General features: G+C 51.3%; 1 protein-coding gene across 6 annotated transcripts in view; it reads left to right on the top strand.

The window, feature by feature from the left end:
- KIFC3 (kinesin family member C3) overlaps positions 1 to 16,774 on the top strand; it is a 66,102-nt gene that overhangs the window by 13,605 nt on the left and 35,723 nt on the right. For 3 of the 6 annotated variants that reach the window (XM_075940447.1, XM_075940442.1, XM_075940446.1), the window contains exons 1-3: positions 719 to 852; positions 11,644 to 11,761; positions 14,696 to 14,838. In XM_075940447.1, coding sequence (XP_075796562.1) covers positions 11,680 to 11,761; positions 14,696 to 14,838 — 225 coding nt within the window. In that variant the 5' untranslated portion in view covers positions 719 to 852; positions 11,644 to 11,679. Of the gene's footprint in view, positions 1 to 718; positions 853 to 11,643; positions 11,762 to 11,901; positions 12,187 to 14,695; positions 14,839 to 16,774 lie in introns of those variants that run through there. The other 3 variants (XM_075940443.1, XM_075940445.1, XM_014576006.3) reach the window with 2 other exon arrangements.

Below are 16,774 nucleotides of genomic sequence, written 5' to 3'. Positions count from 1 at the left end.
AGGAGCGGAGGGGGGGCGTGCGCGAGGCGGGGGGGGGGCGCAGGGAGGAGCGGAAGGGGGGGCGTGCGCGAGGTGGGGGGGGCGCAGGGAGGAGCGGAGGGGGGGCGTGCGCGAGGCGGGGGGGGGCGCAGAGAGGAGCGGAGGGGGGGCGTGCGCGAGGCGGGGGGGGGCGCAGGGAGGAGCGGAAGGGGGGGCGTGCGCGAGGTGGGGGGGGCGCAGGGAGGAGCGGAGGGGGGGCGTGCGCGAGGCGGGGGGGCGCAGGGAGGAGCGGGGGGGGGGCGTGCGCGAGGTGGGGGGGCGCAGGGAGGAGCGGAGGGGGGGGCGTGCGCGAGGCGGGGGGGGCGCAGGGAGGAGCGGAGGGGGGGCGTGCGCGGGGCGGGGGGGGCGCAGGGAGGAGCGGAGGGGGCGTGCGCGAGGCGGGGGGGCGCAGGGAGGAGCGGGGGGGCGTGCGCGAGGCGAGGGGGGGCGCAGGGAGGAGCGGAGGGGGGGGCGGGCGCGAGGCGGGGGGGCGCAGGGAGGAGCGGAGGGGGGGCGTGCGCGAGGCGGGGGGGGCGCAGGGAGGAGCGGGGGGGGCGTGCGCGAGGCGGGGGGGCGCAGGGAGGAGCGGAGGGGGGGCGTGCGCGAGGCGGGGGGGGCGCAGGGAGGAGCGGAGGGGGGGCGTGCGCGAGGCGGGGGGGCGCAGGGAGGAGCGGAGGGGGGGCGTGCGCGAGGCGGGGGGGCGCAGGGAGGAGCGGGGGACGCGCCGGCTGCCCCGCGGAGCCCCGGGGCGGGGATGACAGCGCAGCCCGAGGCCGTGTCACTGCGGCCCCTGCGGGCGGCGGGCCCGGGACCGTCCCGGGCAGCTCGGACCGGGTGAGTCCGGCCTCGGCTCTTTGTCTCGGGCGCGTCTGGCCGGGGCGGGGGGGCGGGGGGGTTCCCTCCTTGCAGCGGGGGGAGGGGGGGCAGCTTCCCGGGCACCGGCCCCCGCGGGTGGGTGGGTCGCTGGGTCTCTCGTGCCCGGCCCCCGCGGGTGGGTGGGTCGCTGGGTCTCTCGTGCCCGGCCCCCGCGGGTGGGTGGGTGGGTCGCTGGGTCTCTCGTGCCCGGCCCCCGCGGGTGGGTGGGTCGCTGGGTCTCTCGTGCCCGGCCCCCGCGGGTGGGTGGGTCGCTGGGTCTCTCCTGCCGGCCCCCGCGGGTGGGTGAGTGGGTCGCTGGGTCTCTCGTGCCCGGCCCCCGCGGGTGGGTGAGTGGGTCGCTGGGTCTCTCCTGCCGGCCCCCGCGGGTGGGTGAGTGGGTCGCTGGGTCTCTCCTGCCGGCCCCCGCGGGTGGGTGAGTGGGTCGCTGGGTCTCTCGTGCCCGGCCCCCGCGGGTGGGTGGGTCGCTGGGTCTCTCCCGGCCCTGCTCACGGGAGCCCGAGGTAGCGCTCTGCGAGCCCGGGACGCTGGTACCGTCCCTCCTCAGCAGTGGGCCCCTAAGGACATTCCCTCACCTCCCTTGTCTCTCTCGTACGACTGTCAGGGTGGCGAGAGCGGAGTGGGAGCTCATGCAGCAGTCTCGGGCTCAGCACTAGGGGGAGTGTTAACTGCACCGCTTTGTGCCTTTTACCCGGGGCTTTGCTTCTGTCTCCCCTTCCCACACCTCCAGTATTTGCAGCAGGCCCTCTGTATTGCCACTTTTATTTGCTTGGCAGCTGATGTGCCTGGCAGGGCGTGTGCAGACTGGTGGAATTTCGGTTTCTCTCCCATTCTAACGGCAGTGGCGCGGGAGCTCGGTATTGCGTTACCCCCACGCTTCCTTTGCCAGGGCTCAGTGTATGTCACGAACCCCGTGCGAGCACGAGATGCATCAGGAATCGCAGAGCAGGGCGCTTGGAAATACATGGGATTCATTCCATTTATGAGCACAGCATATCATGTGCTATAATCTTAGTTTTGAGCTGCAGCATTTCCAGTGGTCAGAATAAATGTACAACACCACACTGTGGATAATGCTAGCGTTTTGGATCCTGCCGCTGCCAGTATCTCACTGCCCCCGTGTCAGGGTAGTGGCAGTTAGGACTGGGGGTCCTTGTTAATGTGGGATGGGTTTAATAAGTGATGTAATGGTTAAGGAGGCCAGGTGGAGAAGTGAATGGAAGGTTTAAAGGTTCCATTAATATTAACCCAACATTTTGGAATCTTTGAAAGACTGGAGCTTGACAAAAGCAAAATAGAAACAATTGTTTTAATTATTATTTAATCGGCAGCTAATGTATGTTAGGTGCTTCACAGGGCATAGAAAAGAAAATTGCTTCCAGTCTAAGCATAAACCAATGATGGATTTTAAATAAAAGTGAAATTTTTAAAAATAGATGGTTTATTTTTCCTCTTCACTTCTAGTTTCCAATCATGTGCTGTTCTCTACTTATGTTCTGTATTTCTTTGTTCCACCATGGCTTTTCCAGCATATCTCCCACTCCTTTTACTGCAGTCTGTGGTGGTTCATAGATTTGTGCAGCAGCTCAGAGTGTGTATTTGAGAAGATGATAAGGCTCATATATCCAGTTTTCCTGAGTTGACCAAACTGACCTAGACAATCCTAGATCACAGAGCACTCTTCTAATTATGCCTTTTTTCATGCCAATGCCTGAATGCCATGCCACAGGGCTTTTTCAGTTGTTTTCAGGTTTGGTTCATATGTAGGGCAGAGTCTTTTTCTCCCTTTCATTATGGCTTTGAGTTTAGAGTCAGTCCCCAAGGCAGGGAATATAGCCATTTCTGACTACTTTACTGATTCAGTTGCATGTGCTTGAACCATGCTAGGTTCATACTTCCACGCCACATGACCCAATGGGATCATTGAGACACAGGATCACTGAGCCACAATGGTATGAATTATAGCAGTTTTATAAAATTATGAGTAATATTTAGAAACAAGCATTGCCAAATCCTTCACCATGAGACAGAACACGTGAAGACTTCCTCACAATTTAATCCCTTTCCACAATGAGCGGAGTCTCTTTCCAAGATGAGTGAGACGCAGGAGATTTGGAAGGGCTGGGCATCCAGCTAGCACCTGCTACTCTGTAAAGCAGCTTGGATAAGAGTCTCTTTCTTCCCCACTTTGCTTCCAGCCTCTGTGGACTATGGTTCTCATGCTGAGGAGACTTGATTGTGGGACGCACTAGGTCCTAAGAGTAAGAATCTAGGAATGGTCATACTAGGTCAGACCAAAGCTGCATCTAGCCAAGTATACTGTTTTCTGACAGAAGTCAATGCAAGGTGCCCCAGAGGGAATGAACAGAGAAAATGATCCATCCCCTGTTGCTCAGCCCCAGCCCTGACAAACAGGGATGCCATGCCTGTGCATCCTAGTTAATAGCTATTGATGGACTGATCATCCATCCATGGATAGGACAAGAAGCAATGGGCTTAAACTGCAGCAAGGGAGGTTTAGGTTGGACATTAGGAACTCTCAGGGTGGTTCAACACTGGAATAAGTTGCCTAGGGAGGTTGTGTAATCTCCATCTCTGGAGATATTTAAGAGCAGATTACACAGACATCTGTCCGGGATGGTCTAGATCAGTGGTCCCCAGCGCAGTGCCGGCGGGTGCCATGGCACTCGGGGCATTTATGTGCACCCACCTAGTGACCAGGGCCGGCCTGAGCCATTCTTGCACCCTGGGCGCCCGGTGCATGCACGGCCCCCACCCCTGGTGCGTGGCGCATGTGCAGTGCTGCTCCCGGGCATCCAGCAGGCCCAAAAGGTTGGGTATCACTGGTTTAGATGGTACTGGGTCCTGCCATGAGGGCAGGCGACTGGACTCGATCTCTCAAGGTCCCTTCCAGTTCTAGTGTTCTATGATTCTATGGATTTATCCAGTTCAATAGTGAACCCTGTTAAACACTGTTAAAGTCTCGGCCTTCACAAAATCCTGTAGTAGGGAGTTCCACAGATTGACAGTGCGTTGTATGAAGAAATACTTCCTATTGTTCATTGTTCATTTTAAACCTGCTGCCCTATTCATTTCTTTTGGTGACTCCTTGTTCTTGCGTTATGGGATGGGGTAAATAAGTTTTCCTTATTCACATTCTCCGCACCAGTTATGATTGTATAGACCTCTATCATATCCCACCAATCAGGGGCATGGACAGCCTCTACAGGTCCCTGGGCAAGGGTAGGGCCAGGGGCAGCCAGCCCTCTATGCCGCCTTGAAGCATGCTGCCCCCCCCCCCCCCCCCCCCAGGCCTCAGAGCCACCCGGAGCATGTAGCACTCCAGCAGTGATTTAAAGGGCCTGGGCTCCAGTTGCCACCATTGCTGCAGCAGCAGGGGTGGCAGCAGCTAGGAGCCCCCGGCCTCTTTGAATCACCGGGCTTCAGGGCAACTGCCCCCTTTGGCCCCTTTCCCCTAATCTTTTTTGTTGCCCTTTTCAGAACCTTTTCCAATTCCCGTATATCTTTTTTTAAATGAGGTGACCACGTCTGTACGCGCTATTCAAGATGCAGGTGTATCATGGATTTAGAGACAATAAGATATTTCCTGTCTTATTATGTATTGTGACAGGGTCAGGCCAGGGAGCTGCTGCAGAGAAAGCCTATTTGAAATCATGGGATGGTGGGCGGGCTTTGCCCGCCCACCTTCTAAAAGCCCCTCCCCAACCTTATGGGAGGGACACTGAACCCATGTCCAACTGATTGCTTGGGACAAATAATGACTAAAGGATCAAGAAGTGCGGGCTAGAGGTTCAAAATAAGGGAGCCGGATGGGGACACCGAGCAGAGAACCCCGGACAGCGCCCACTGCTCCTCAAAGCTGTCGATGGAGCCAGTGGACGCCGCCCAGAGGAACTCTGCCCGGATTCGTGACACGACGGAGGAGCGGAAATAGGCCCCACAGTCGCAGAGAACCCCCTCGTCTAGCATCCTCCTCCTGCTATTAAAGATGGCAGCTTTCGCTAAGGCCAGGAGGAGGTTGACGAGGAGGTCTCGCGATTTTGTGGGGCCACGGATTGGGTGTGCGTAAATAAAAAGGTGAGGGGAAAAGTGCAGCCAGAACCTCAATAAGAGGTTCTGGAGGAGCCGGAATAGGGGCTGCAACCTGGCGCATTCCAGATAGGCGTGCGCCAGGTTCTCCCTCACACCGCAAAAGGGGCAGGTGTCTGGGATTGGGGTGAACCGCGCCAAGTACACGCCCGTGCTCACGGCCCCGTGAAGGAGCCGCCAACTGATGTCCCCGACGGGCCGCGGAATTAAGGTCGAATAAACGCTGGCCTATCGGGGTTCCCCACCCTCTATAGGTCTGAGGTAGTCCCGCCACTTTGTATCGGGGCGGGACACGAGGGTGGGGAAATGCAAAGCGTGGAGCACGAGCGTGTACAGCTGTTCCCTGGGCGCGGTCCGGAAACAGACCGGCTGCAGATTTTGCAGCCGGCTGGGGGTCCAAGGGTGGGGAGGCCGGGGGGGCCCGCGGGACAGGGGCCCAATAAAGAGGGACGGAGGCTTTGCAGGAGGGGAGGGGCGGGGCGTTCCCTCTCGCAGGGCTCTCTGTAGGAGATCGCGAGCGGGCTGCAACAAAGCCGCCTTCACCTCCTGGAGTAGGCGCAGAGGGGTTCGGGGGGTGGAGAGCCCCATGCGCCGAGCGAGCGCTCGGGGATCCACCCAGTCCCCCCTGTCGTAGTCCAGGAGGTCCCCGACCATGGTGGTTTCTGCCAGGATCAGCCTCCGGCGCACCGAGGGAGACTCCGCCACCTGCACGCGCAAGGCTGGATTGTGGAGCAGGGGCTCCGCGAGGAGGTCTGCTCCCTTGGAGGCCATAACGGACCTGGTCGCCAGAAACAGCTTCCAGGTCTGGAGGAGGTCCTGGTAGAATTCCGGCAGTTCTGAGAGGTCTCGCGGAAGGCCCCTCGGCTGGATGAAAAAGAGCTGCCGGTCGTATCGGAGCCCTCGGAGGCGGCGGAGGAAGGCGTGCCCCAAAATGCTCCATGCCGGACTACCTGCACTAAAGAGGAGTCTCTGCAGGGCCTGGAGGCGGAAGGTCCGGACCTGGCTGCGCACGCAGGCCAGGCCCTGGCCCCCCTTCTCCAGGGGGAGAGACAAGACCCCTGCAGAGACCCAGTGCAGTCCCGGCCAAAGGAACCCCAAAGCTGCCCTCTGGAGCTTGGCCGGGACCTCCGGGTGTGGGCGCAGGGTGTTGAGCCGGTGCCAGAGCATGGACAGGACCAGCTGATTGAGCACCAGCGCCCTCCCACGAAGGGAGAGACACCGGAGCAGTCCTGCCCATCTCTGCAGCCGCTCACTCACCCTGGCCTCCAAACCTTGCACCCCCACCTGAGTGGGAGGCCTGAGTGAGAGGTTCTCTCAAGCACCACAGTAACTCTCCCCAGGGCCTCCCCAACAGGGGCCTCTGGCTTGCTGCCCTATCCCTTCCCCACCACAACCCCACCCTTTGCCTCTTCCCTGACCTCTCAATAAAAACACCGGTTTGATTTTGAACAAAACGAAGTCTGTATTTATATTACATTAAAAAAAGGTGTGCAGGAGAGGGGAGGATAACCTGGAGGGGGAGGGAGGTGCATAACTCACCTCCCACCCCCTGTGTGCCTACCTCCCCCGCCCTGTGTGTGTGACAAACTGAGACCACTCACCTGAAGATCCCTTCCCGGCGTCCGACGAGGCTTGGGAGACATCCTGGCTGACCGGCACCAGCTCCAGGGACAGGGTGATGGTCTCCGACTTCTCCTCCTCCTCCGGCTGGCCCTGGTCCTCCTGCTCCTCCTCTACCGTGACGTCTGGCCGGGTGATGAAAAGGGTCTCAAGGCCAGAGTCCACAATGATAGGTGGGGAAGACGTTTCCCCACCCCCGAGGATTTGGTGCAGCTCCTGATAAATAGAGGCAGGTGTGGGGTCCTGCCCCTGAGCGCGAGCTGCACTCTGTCCCAGACATATCCCTGACGGAGCTCTTTTACCTTACTCTGGACCTGTTCCAAGGTCCGGGGTGGGTGCCCACACTCCACCAGGGACTCGACCATGCGCTCGAATATCTCAGCATTTCGGCACTTGGAGCAGAGATCCTGCAATGTCTCCTCCTCGACCCACAGCTCGAGGAAGAACAGGATCTCTGCTCCGGACCAGAAGGGTGCACATCTCTTGGTCCCCCTGGGTGGGTCCTGGGACCCCTGGAGTTGCTCCCTGCGAGGGCCAGGGGCATTACGGGGAGCTTGAAGCTCTGCCATGGGTGGCAAGGCCTGTGGCAGGAAGAGCTGCACAGTGAGGTGCTGCTCTCAGGCCGGCTTCCTGCCACAATGCTTGTTCAGGGCCTGCAGTTTTAAGAGGGGCCAGGAGACGGGAACTATAGAATCCTGATTACTTTGGACGGAGCGGCCACCAGCGCACCTGTGTTATTTCCTGGAGGCCTTTTCTTCTGAAAAAACCCCTCCTCCCCGTCCACACATGCCTTTTTCTGAAAGCAACAGTGCACTGACGGGGGCAGGAGCAGGAGCAGGAGCAGGCTCCATGGGAGCTGGTGTTTGCGGAGAGCCAACTTAAAAGCCAGCTACCCGCTAGCACTGCCTCCCTCCTGCCCTCTGTCTGAGTTGCTGCCTTTGCTACCGAGGCTGAAATTTTCAGCGGTTGCAGGTTCACGTGACTACACACATTTTAACATCCCTACTGAAAACTAGCAATTTATTCCTCCCCTTTGTTTCCTGTCTTTTCATAGAATCCTAGGGCTGGGAAGAGACCTCAGAAGGTCATTGAGTCCAGCCCCCTGCCGAAGGCAGGACCAATCCCACTAAATCAACCCAGCCGGGGCTTTGTCATCCTGAGACTTAAACACCTCTAGGATGGAGATTCCACCCTCTCCCTAGGGAACCCAGCCCAGCGCTTCCCCACCCTCTTAGTGAAATAGTCTTTCCTAATATCCAACCTAGACCTCCCCCACTGCAACTTGAGACCATTGCTCCTTGTTCTGCCATCCGTCACTACTGAGAACAGCCTCTCTCCATCCTCTTTGGAACCCCCTTCAGGAAGTTGAAGGCTGCTATCAAATCTCCCCTCACTCTTTGCTTCTGCAGACTAAACAGACCCAACTCCCTCAGTCTCTCCTCATAGGTCATGTGCTCCAGCCCCCTAATCATTTTGATCGCCCTCCACTGGACCCTCTCCAATGCGTCCACATCCTTTCTATAGTGGGGGGCCCAGAACTGGACACAATACTCCAGATGTGGCCTCACCACAGCTTAATAAAGGGGAATAATCACTTCCCTGGATCTGCTGGCAATGCTCCTCCTAATGCAACCTAATATGCCATTAGCCTTCTTGGCTACAAGGGCGCCCTGTTGTCCTTCTCATCCCCTGTAATCCCTAGATGCTCTATCCCGTAGGCCACTCTGGAACCCAGCCCACCTCCCTACCTTTTAACCAGTTACCAGGCCATGAGAGGACCTCCTGTCTTACCTTATGACAGCTTACGTTACTGAAGAGCCTTTGGTGAGAGACTTTCTCAAAGGCTTTCTGAACATCTAAGTACACTCTAAGTACACAGCACGGCTGGGGCCCAAACAGGCTGAAAATAGCTTCCTTCCTGCCACTCTGGAGCTGAGCTGAACAGAACCAGACCCTTCCCTGTGCCAGTGCTGTACAGGCCTTTGGCACATGCAGGGCTTGGCTCCTCCTGGCCAGCTCAGCCAGAGGCAGTAGGGAAAGGAAAGAGGGCAGCAGGGACTGCATTGATGGACTAGCATAGGGAGTGACTGGACCTGATGCTGAAGCTTTACCCAGCCTTCCATATGCCCGCGCCCCATCATCAGCCACAGGACCCCGCTTTCTCTCCATTCATTGCTAGTGGGGGGGTGGTTGGTGAGCAGGGATCCAGCCAGTAGTAGGACCCACCAGTACTGCTGGGAAGGGAGAGACAGAAAATACAGGACAATTTGCCCATTTAAAAAAAAAAGTTGGTATGACTGCAGGAGGGCTTAAATACAGGACTGTTCGTTTAAAAACGGGACGTTGAGTCACCCTCCCTCCCCCAAAATTATGTTCATCTATATGTCTGACAATTCTGTTCTTTACTACAGTTTCAACCAGAATACCCAGTACTGAAGTTAATCTTGCCAGTCTTTAATAGCCGGGAACACCTCTGAAGTCCTTTTTAAAAATTGGCATCTCATTAGCTATACTCCAGTCATTTGGTACCGAAGCTGATTTAAAGGCGAGGTTTGCAAACCACAGTTAGTCAGTCTGCAGTTTCACACTGGAATTCCTTCAAAACTCTTGGCTGAATGCCATTTGGTCCCCGGTGACTTATTACTGTTTAGTTTATCAATATGTTCCAAACCCCCCCTCTAATGGCACCTCAGTCTGGGACAGTTCCTCAGATTTGTCACCTAAAAAGACTGGCTTAGGGATGGAATCTCCCTCATGTACCCAGCCGTAAAGACCAATGCAAAGAATTAATTTAGTTCTTCTGCAATGGCCTTACCGCCCTTGAGTGCTTCTCTATCATCTCGATTGGTCAGTGGCCCCACTGGTTTAGTCTTCCTGCTTCTGACGTACTTAAAAATGCTGCTATTACTTTTTCAGTTTTGGTCTAGCTGTTCTTCAAATTATTTTTGGAAGATATGGGGTGGGGTGGGGCAGGTCTTCCTAATTATATTTTTACACTTAATTTGTAAAATTAATTAATTAGCTCATTGAGTAGTTGATGGAATTTTCATTAGTCAGTAAAGGGGGCACTTGCTACCCTCACTGCAACTGTGCAGTTTAAATGTAGTAGGAGCCAGGCACACAGGCAGCCTGGCTCTTACTATATTTAAAATGCAGAGCCGCATGGAATTACTATCCAGAAAGATTCTGTGATGCAGTTGGATTCATTTAAGATTTTTTCTTCATTTGATTTTACACTTCCTTTTACATATAGTGCCACTCTCCACCCCCAGCAAGACCTGGTCTGTCTTTCCGATATATTTTGTACCCTGGTATTACTGTGTCCGATTGATTATACGCATTCCATCAAGTCTCTGTGATGCCTCTTATATCAATATCCTCATTCAATATGAAACACTCTGGTTTATCCATCTTATTATTTAGACTTCTAGCATTTGTATATAAGCACTTAAAAAACATGTAACTTTTCAGATATCTGCCAATACAAGATGCAATTGATTGGGACTCTCTTCATTTCTCATCAGCTCTTATCCATATTTTATCATTTTCCATCCTTGCCTCCTTACTAAGGCATAGTAGAGAATCTCCATAAATAGATCCAGAGTCTTTTGGGTAGTTTGGGACAGCCACCCCCGGCTCTGCGCTTTGGGGGTCCCACTGGGCCCAGGGTGATAACGGGGGAGACTGGTGCTTGTGTAACATCAACACATGAAACTGAACCTGGGACCTCTATAGCTTAGTGCACGAGTCTCTACAGCTTGAGCGAAAAGTCAGTTGGCTTTGAGAGGGAATTTGGGAGGAGTGCAATGGGGGTAGGAAGAGGTGCAGCTTGGCAGAAAGAGTGGGGGCAAAGCAGGAGCAGAAAGAGCTGGGATGGGTCCCAGCTAGGGCAGAGGGGAGTTTGTCCCAGGCCCTGCACCCCCATAGGGACCACACTGAATAGATCTTCCCCTTAGAGATGTCTTTATCTGTTCCATGTGCTCCTTCATATCGATCAGCTTCCCTCCGCCCTTCGGGTATATTGAGACTACTTTTTTTTTCCGAAAGGAGATATGCAAATCCAGCACTAATTTACATATCTTCTTCCGATCGCATTTTCGAAAGCGGGTTTTTCAAAAGTGAAAGTAGTCTGGACACGAGTTTTTTGGAACCACCCTCCTTTCCAAAAAAACCACTTCTCCTAAAAACAAGGAGGTTTTCACGGTTTTTCAAAAAACGTTTTTTTTTCTGAAAACCTGTATCCAGACTACTTTCACTTTCAAAAAACCCACTTTCGAAAAAGTGATTAGAAGAAGATATGCAAATTAGTGCCAAATTTGCATATCTCATTTTGGAAAAAAACCGTAGTCTAGACGGACCCTCAGTTTAAAAACTGCTCTATGGCCTGTTTAGTTTTAAGAGGCAGCAATGTGGTTCGATTCCATTTTACATTCTGATCTAAGTTATGAAGGTTTAAGTCAGAAATAATTCCACTGAAGTCCACTGGTGCAAGATGAGGATCAGGCTCAACAAGTGAACACAGACCCTGAATATCTTGGCTATTCTTTGTATTGATGCTTTTTTTCTGGCTATTGTACTAGGTATTCATTCCACAGACTGAAAAACTTACAGTATAAAAGTTGAAAAATCAAATGTAGTTGGGGAAAAAGCTGGAAATGGCACAGAAATTATTAACCAAAACAACACATGTAAACAACATTGCAAACAACAGTGGAAGCTATCAAATGGAAACATCAAAACCTGAAGAAGGAAGCCTCATAGCTACAATAACATTGCAAACAGGAATTAAGTTAATTACAGATACAGCATGTGTAACACCTGTTTTTTTATGGGTCAGTGTTTTTCATGTGGACAAATCCCCAGTATTAAAAGCTGAATAGTTCCAGACGTGTGTGGCAGTAAGACAACTTGGGGATATTGCTACCTGCATGGGTTGCTAGAGTATCTCATCTCGGGCTGCTGACTTCCTGCAGCTGGAATCCAGTCCTTTACTGGAATATCTTTGCTTGTGGTTATTCCCAGGCCCTGAGTTGTCAGTCTGCTTTGGAACCCTATGCCATGACTACATCTCACAAGACTTGGGATCTGGGACCTACTCCCTCGTTGAAAGACCGGTGGAAAAAGGACCTCCCTCTTGACAGTGAGTATTAAGTGATGGCTCATCCCATTCCATGTCCTGCCCACATAAACTCACGCCCTTTCTCGCACTCTAGCCAGGAGAGACTAGAAAACCAGTGAGTCCGCATTTTTAACATTTCTTTTTAGATGCCAGAGATGAGTGTAAAAAGGTTTCGGAGGAAGCAATTCCGAAACAGAGAAAAGCTGTTAGGTAACTTCAGGGCTCAGCTGACAAGTGTTTCAGTGCTGTTGTTTTGGTGGAGGAGGAAAGACATCTCTCTTCATTTCTAGTCAAGAGCTTTGGGACAAACATTACATTTTAAGGTGTAAAAGGAAAAAAAAAAGTTCTGTGATCTGGATGGAAGAAATGTACGCGGCTTCTGTTCAGTCTTCATCTTGGCTCTTTGGGAAGGGTTGTTCTCTCTCCGAAGCACATAAGCCAGATAGGTGAGTTTAGTTTTATCGTTTTTCTTCTCCAGGGGCTGATGCCTTTTCACAAAGGTGGTAAAAGAACTGATACCTGCTTGTTGAAGCATGCTGCTGCTGCTTCTATGTAGTTATACACAACATACGCTCTCTGGGCTTCAAGGTCACTCTGGGGCTAAATGGGAAAGCCAGGTTTTAGCCCAGGGAATAGATATTTTGGGTGGGAAATCAAAAACAAATGGATTGTTTGTGGACTCTTTGTTAATTGTTCACTCTGACACATTGACGTTCTTAAACTTTTGCAGCAGTTTGTCTCTGTATTGTTGGCTCTGCTCGGATTTCTGATGACTGAGCATGGAAATGTGTATCTGAGAGGCTGGCTTGCCGTTCCCTACCCCCTTTTCCCCCCTCGTCCCCATGCCCTTTCCCCATTCAGATAGTATCATTCCTTTGTTACTGGGTAGAGAGACAGGTGGGGAATGAGAAAGTGAAAAGGAGTGTACTAGATCAGTGGCTCCCAACCTTTTCGAGGATATGGACCCCTTTGCAATCTATTAAAATTGTACGGACCGCCCCCCCCAAACAATATCACTGCGCCTGCAGCCTGCACGTCCATAAGACCACGCTGCTTCCCAAGCTGCAGGAAGCAATGCAAGTTGAAGGATGTGCTGGCTGTGAGAGGCTCCGCATGGGCCCCCTACAATTCCCCCTTCAATACTGCCATGAACCCCCAGGGGTCCACGAACCACAGGTTTAAAATCAGTGTACTCCATTTTTGGGTCAGGACCCCCAATTTGAGAAAGGCTGGTCTTCTCCATCAAATCTGTATAGTATGGAATAACACCTCTCACAGTGGGAGACCAGATTTCATGGTCTGCAATGTGATTTTTCATGGCCATGAATTTGGTAGAGCCAGTAGCACTGAGGACTCCACCATCCATATCAACCCATAGCCTTGGAGGCAAGTTCTTCCCAGTGCTTTCCAGTTTGGCTGTGTCTACACTACAGAGTTTTTTCGGAAAAACAGCCATTTTTCTGAAAAAAACCCACCTTCACGTATGTCCACACTGCAATTGTGTTCTTTTGAAAAAAAATTGAAAGAACAGAGGGGTTTTCCCGACATTGGTAAAGCTCTTTCTACGAGGAAGAAGCCTTTTTGCAAAAGAGCTCTTTTGGAAAAAAATGTGTGTGGTTGGAGAAGAAGGAGTTCTTTCGAAAGAAGAGGAAAAAGCACAGGTGCCCTGGTGGCCACTCCATCCATAGTTATCTCAGCTGAAATGCAAGATAGCGTCCATTCAGCGTGGACACTATCTTTCGAAAAAGCAGATGGCTTTTTTGATGCACTTTGGCAGTGTGGATGCTCTCTTTCAGAAGACTTTTTTTGGAAGAGCTCTTCCGGAAAAACTTCTTCCGAAAGAAGCCTGCAGTCTAGACGTAGCCTTGCTGACAGCATCCTGTCAGTCCTAAGGAGGTTCAGCTTTGGGCAGCTACTGTTCATCCAGGGCTTGATTTTGTCTGAGCTTTGAGAGAGCTGGAAGACTCTTCCTTTTTCTCAAGTGAGTTTTGGGCACAGAAAAGAGCCGAATGGCTAATTTGCCTCTAGATTTGTCTTTCTTGGTTCTGGTGCCATAGCGAAAAGTACGCTCTGGGGAGAAGAGGTGTTAGCTCGCTAGTCCTGCACTAGCAGTTAGGTTTTGGGATGCAGAGTTAGTCAGGCAACTAGATGGGGGATGAATCATGGATACTGAAGTCACAAATAAACAAGTGGCAAAGGTGGGTGGAGAACCCAGGAATCCTCATTCCCAGGCGCCTTGCGTGGGAGTTTTGACAGTACAGAAAAAGTTTCAGCTTCTGACAACATCGTAGATTAAGAGGTGGAGCTGACATAATTCTCCAGAGTCTGGATACTCTACATAAAAATACACAAATAGATTGTGAAAGCGACATTTTGGATTCTTTTATGTTCATTTGCCAACAGATCATATTTGCCCTTAAGGTCTCATTTTGCTCATCAGCACTACCAAAGTTGTAATAACACTTTGTTCTTGTGTGGTGCTTTATATTTCCAAAGACGTATGGGAGGGAGTTGTGGTCATGTGTGAAATGAGTTTGACAGGCCTCAGCTCATTCAACTAAGGGGACTGCAGCTTTGGGTATTCCTTCTCCTTCCTCTACTACATGGGAGAGTCCCTGTGGCTGAGATTTCATACAAAGCTCATGGTTTCTTCATTGACCTGAAGCATTTTGGGCAGCAGGAATCAAAAGCGTCACTGTAGTTGTTAGTGACTTTGGCTGTGAGCCAGAAAAGGGAGAGGGGCTTGAATACCAGCTTCTGTTACTAGCATGATGATGGATGATCTGGAACAGAACCTGGGGGGAGGAGGAGACAGGCTTGCTGCATGAGAACAGGAGGCACACTTAAGACTGGATTCATGAAAAGGGATCCCTCCTCACTCTCTGCTAGACAAACTGTTTGTAGTCAGTTTCCATGAGACTGATTTATTTTACTTTATTTTTTCTTCTGTTTAAGGGAGTGGACAAGATTCACTCCTCAGAGACAGTAAAGAAGACTCCTCTGTCCAGACTCCTGTGCTGCCTACATTGGTCCAACATAAAACCCGTGTGAACTGGTCTGGCTCTGGAATTCCCCACAGCCTCTACCTGACTGTACAGGTAAGGCACTCAAAATCCACTTCTGAGAGAGGAGTGAAAGCCAGAGCAGCTACTGAAGAATACATTCTTTATCCTCTGGCGCTCAGTGGTTTCCTCCTTGAACTGTGTGTCTTTTCAAATGTGTCTTTATGGGCAAGGGAGTGGGTTATCAACTAGGTTTATATTGGGATCTAGAATTCATCTGCCTGGAGTGTAAAAGAGCCAAAAGCCAGCCTGACTTCTCCACTAGGGAGTACCCAAGGTGTATGGAGGATTTCTTGGTGACATTGGACTGGTGCAATGACACTACACCAGGCCCCATCACAATGCCTGGACAGATCAGGGACATGTCTCTGGAAGAAAAGGAATGCACTGGGGAAGGCAGGAGGCTAGATCACTCTGCATTAGGACTATTATGATCTGTTTGGTGGTCCCTGGAGGACTGTTGCTGGCAGGATGTAAGTCAAAGTAGCTCCTGGCGCTGCTCTAACTTGTGCTAAGGATTGAATCAGTCCCCGGCAGTTCCAAAATCTGGAAGGCATAAATCTTTGCACTTCCTAGACATAGGGTTGCACTGAACTTGTTTTATCCATAGTTCAGAATCAGGGTCAGCAGCAGAGGATCCCAAACAAAGAATTAGTGGTAGGCACAGGATGCATTTGGGGGGTGGAGGGAGGAATATGAAAAACATCCTCATTGTGAAGCTCACAATTGATCTATCTCAATACTACCACATGCTCACAGCAGAGAGCCCTCTAGGGAATAAGGTAGAAACTTGAACTTTGGAAAACTCACAACATTTTTTAAATCACTTTTAAAACTAGCCTGTCATTTAAAAAAAACAAAACAATGTATTCTGTTGGATAAAGACACTTCGTTGTAATACTTTAATCCCTGAGTGGAGATGGAAAAGCGTGTTGGGAAAATATATCTCAGTTGTCTGGAAAGTGTTAGGAAACCAAATGCAATGGGGAAGTGGTAAAGATTTAGAGGAACTCCAAAGAGTAACATTTTTGGTGTCACTTTTGAGCTATATAATAATCATTCGAGAGAGGAAGAAGACAAAATAAACAAAAATCCCACCACCTTATAATTGCATATGCTTTACCCCATATGTAGGGCTTTGCAATAGCATTGACTAGCTACTGATTAGATGGGTGGGAGAAGACAGTAGGGATTTCATATGGTGGGGTTAGAATAAAGGGTTGAATCAGGACTCCAGGGTTCTGTTTCTCTTTCTGTCGCTTGTTCATTATCGGACTTTGGGCAAGTCACTTTAACAGGGTTTCTGTAAAATGGGACAGTTCCTACCTATTTCACAGGCGTGTAGTATCTCTTCATGAATTGCCTTTTATAAAGGGCTTCTTGAACGTGGGATGACAGGCAACGTATTGTTTACTGGCTGCAGTCTGAGAATTGTTTCTCTCAACGTAACAATTGAGAAATAAACACTTTATAAAAGGTGACATTCCGGTTGTAATAACTATTATCTGTTCTGCGTTGTGTATTGCACTCATGCCTTTCCGGTTTATGCTCTTCAGGGCAGAGATTTATTTGTTTGGCACTGCTTGCCAGTTTCAGTGCTTTGTGATCTACAAAGTGCCTGGCTACACCAGTGTTCCTTAACCAGTGGTACGAGTACCCTTAGAGGTACTCGAGAGAAGTCTGGGGGTATGTCAACGCAACTGAAATTTGGAGAAAACTGAATTTTTGTTTTAAGTTTTACAGCGCTTTATTATTTTTGTACTTTTTACACCCAAAAATTTCATTGCCCACCTGGCTACAATTAAGTTGTTTAAACAAATGTGTTGGAATGGTAGAAAAAAATTCTGTGTGTCTGAAAACTGTAGGTACTGGGGGTACTTATATACAGGGCTCGACAAATAATGCCCATGGCGAGTAGAGCCGGGTTCGGGTGATCTGCGCATGCGCAGATCGCCGGACAGCGCAGCTGGCG

The sequence above is a fragment of the Pelodiscus sinensis genome, chromosome 12 (genome assembly GCF_049634645.1).
Source record: "Pelodiscus sinensis isolate JC-2024 chromosome 12, ASM4963464v1, whole genome shotgun sequence".
In the NCBI taxonomy this organism is placed as follows: domain Eukaryota; kingdom Metazoa; phylum Chordata; order Testudines; family Trionychidae; genus Pelodiscus; species Pelodiscus sinensis.
Note: the sequence above shows the minus strand (reverse complement) of the source record. Positions and strands in the feature narration are given on the sequence as shown.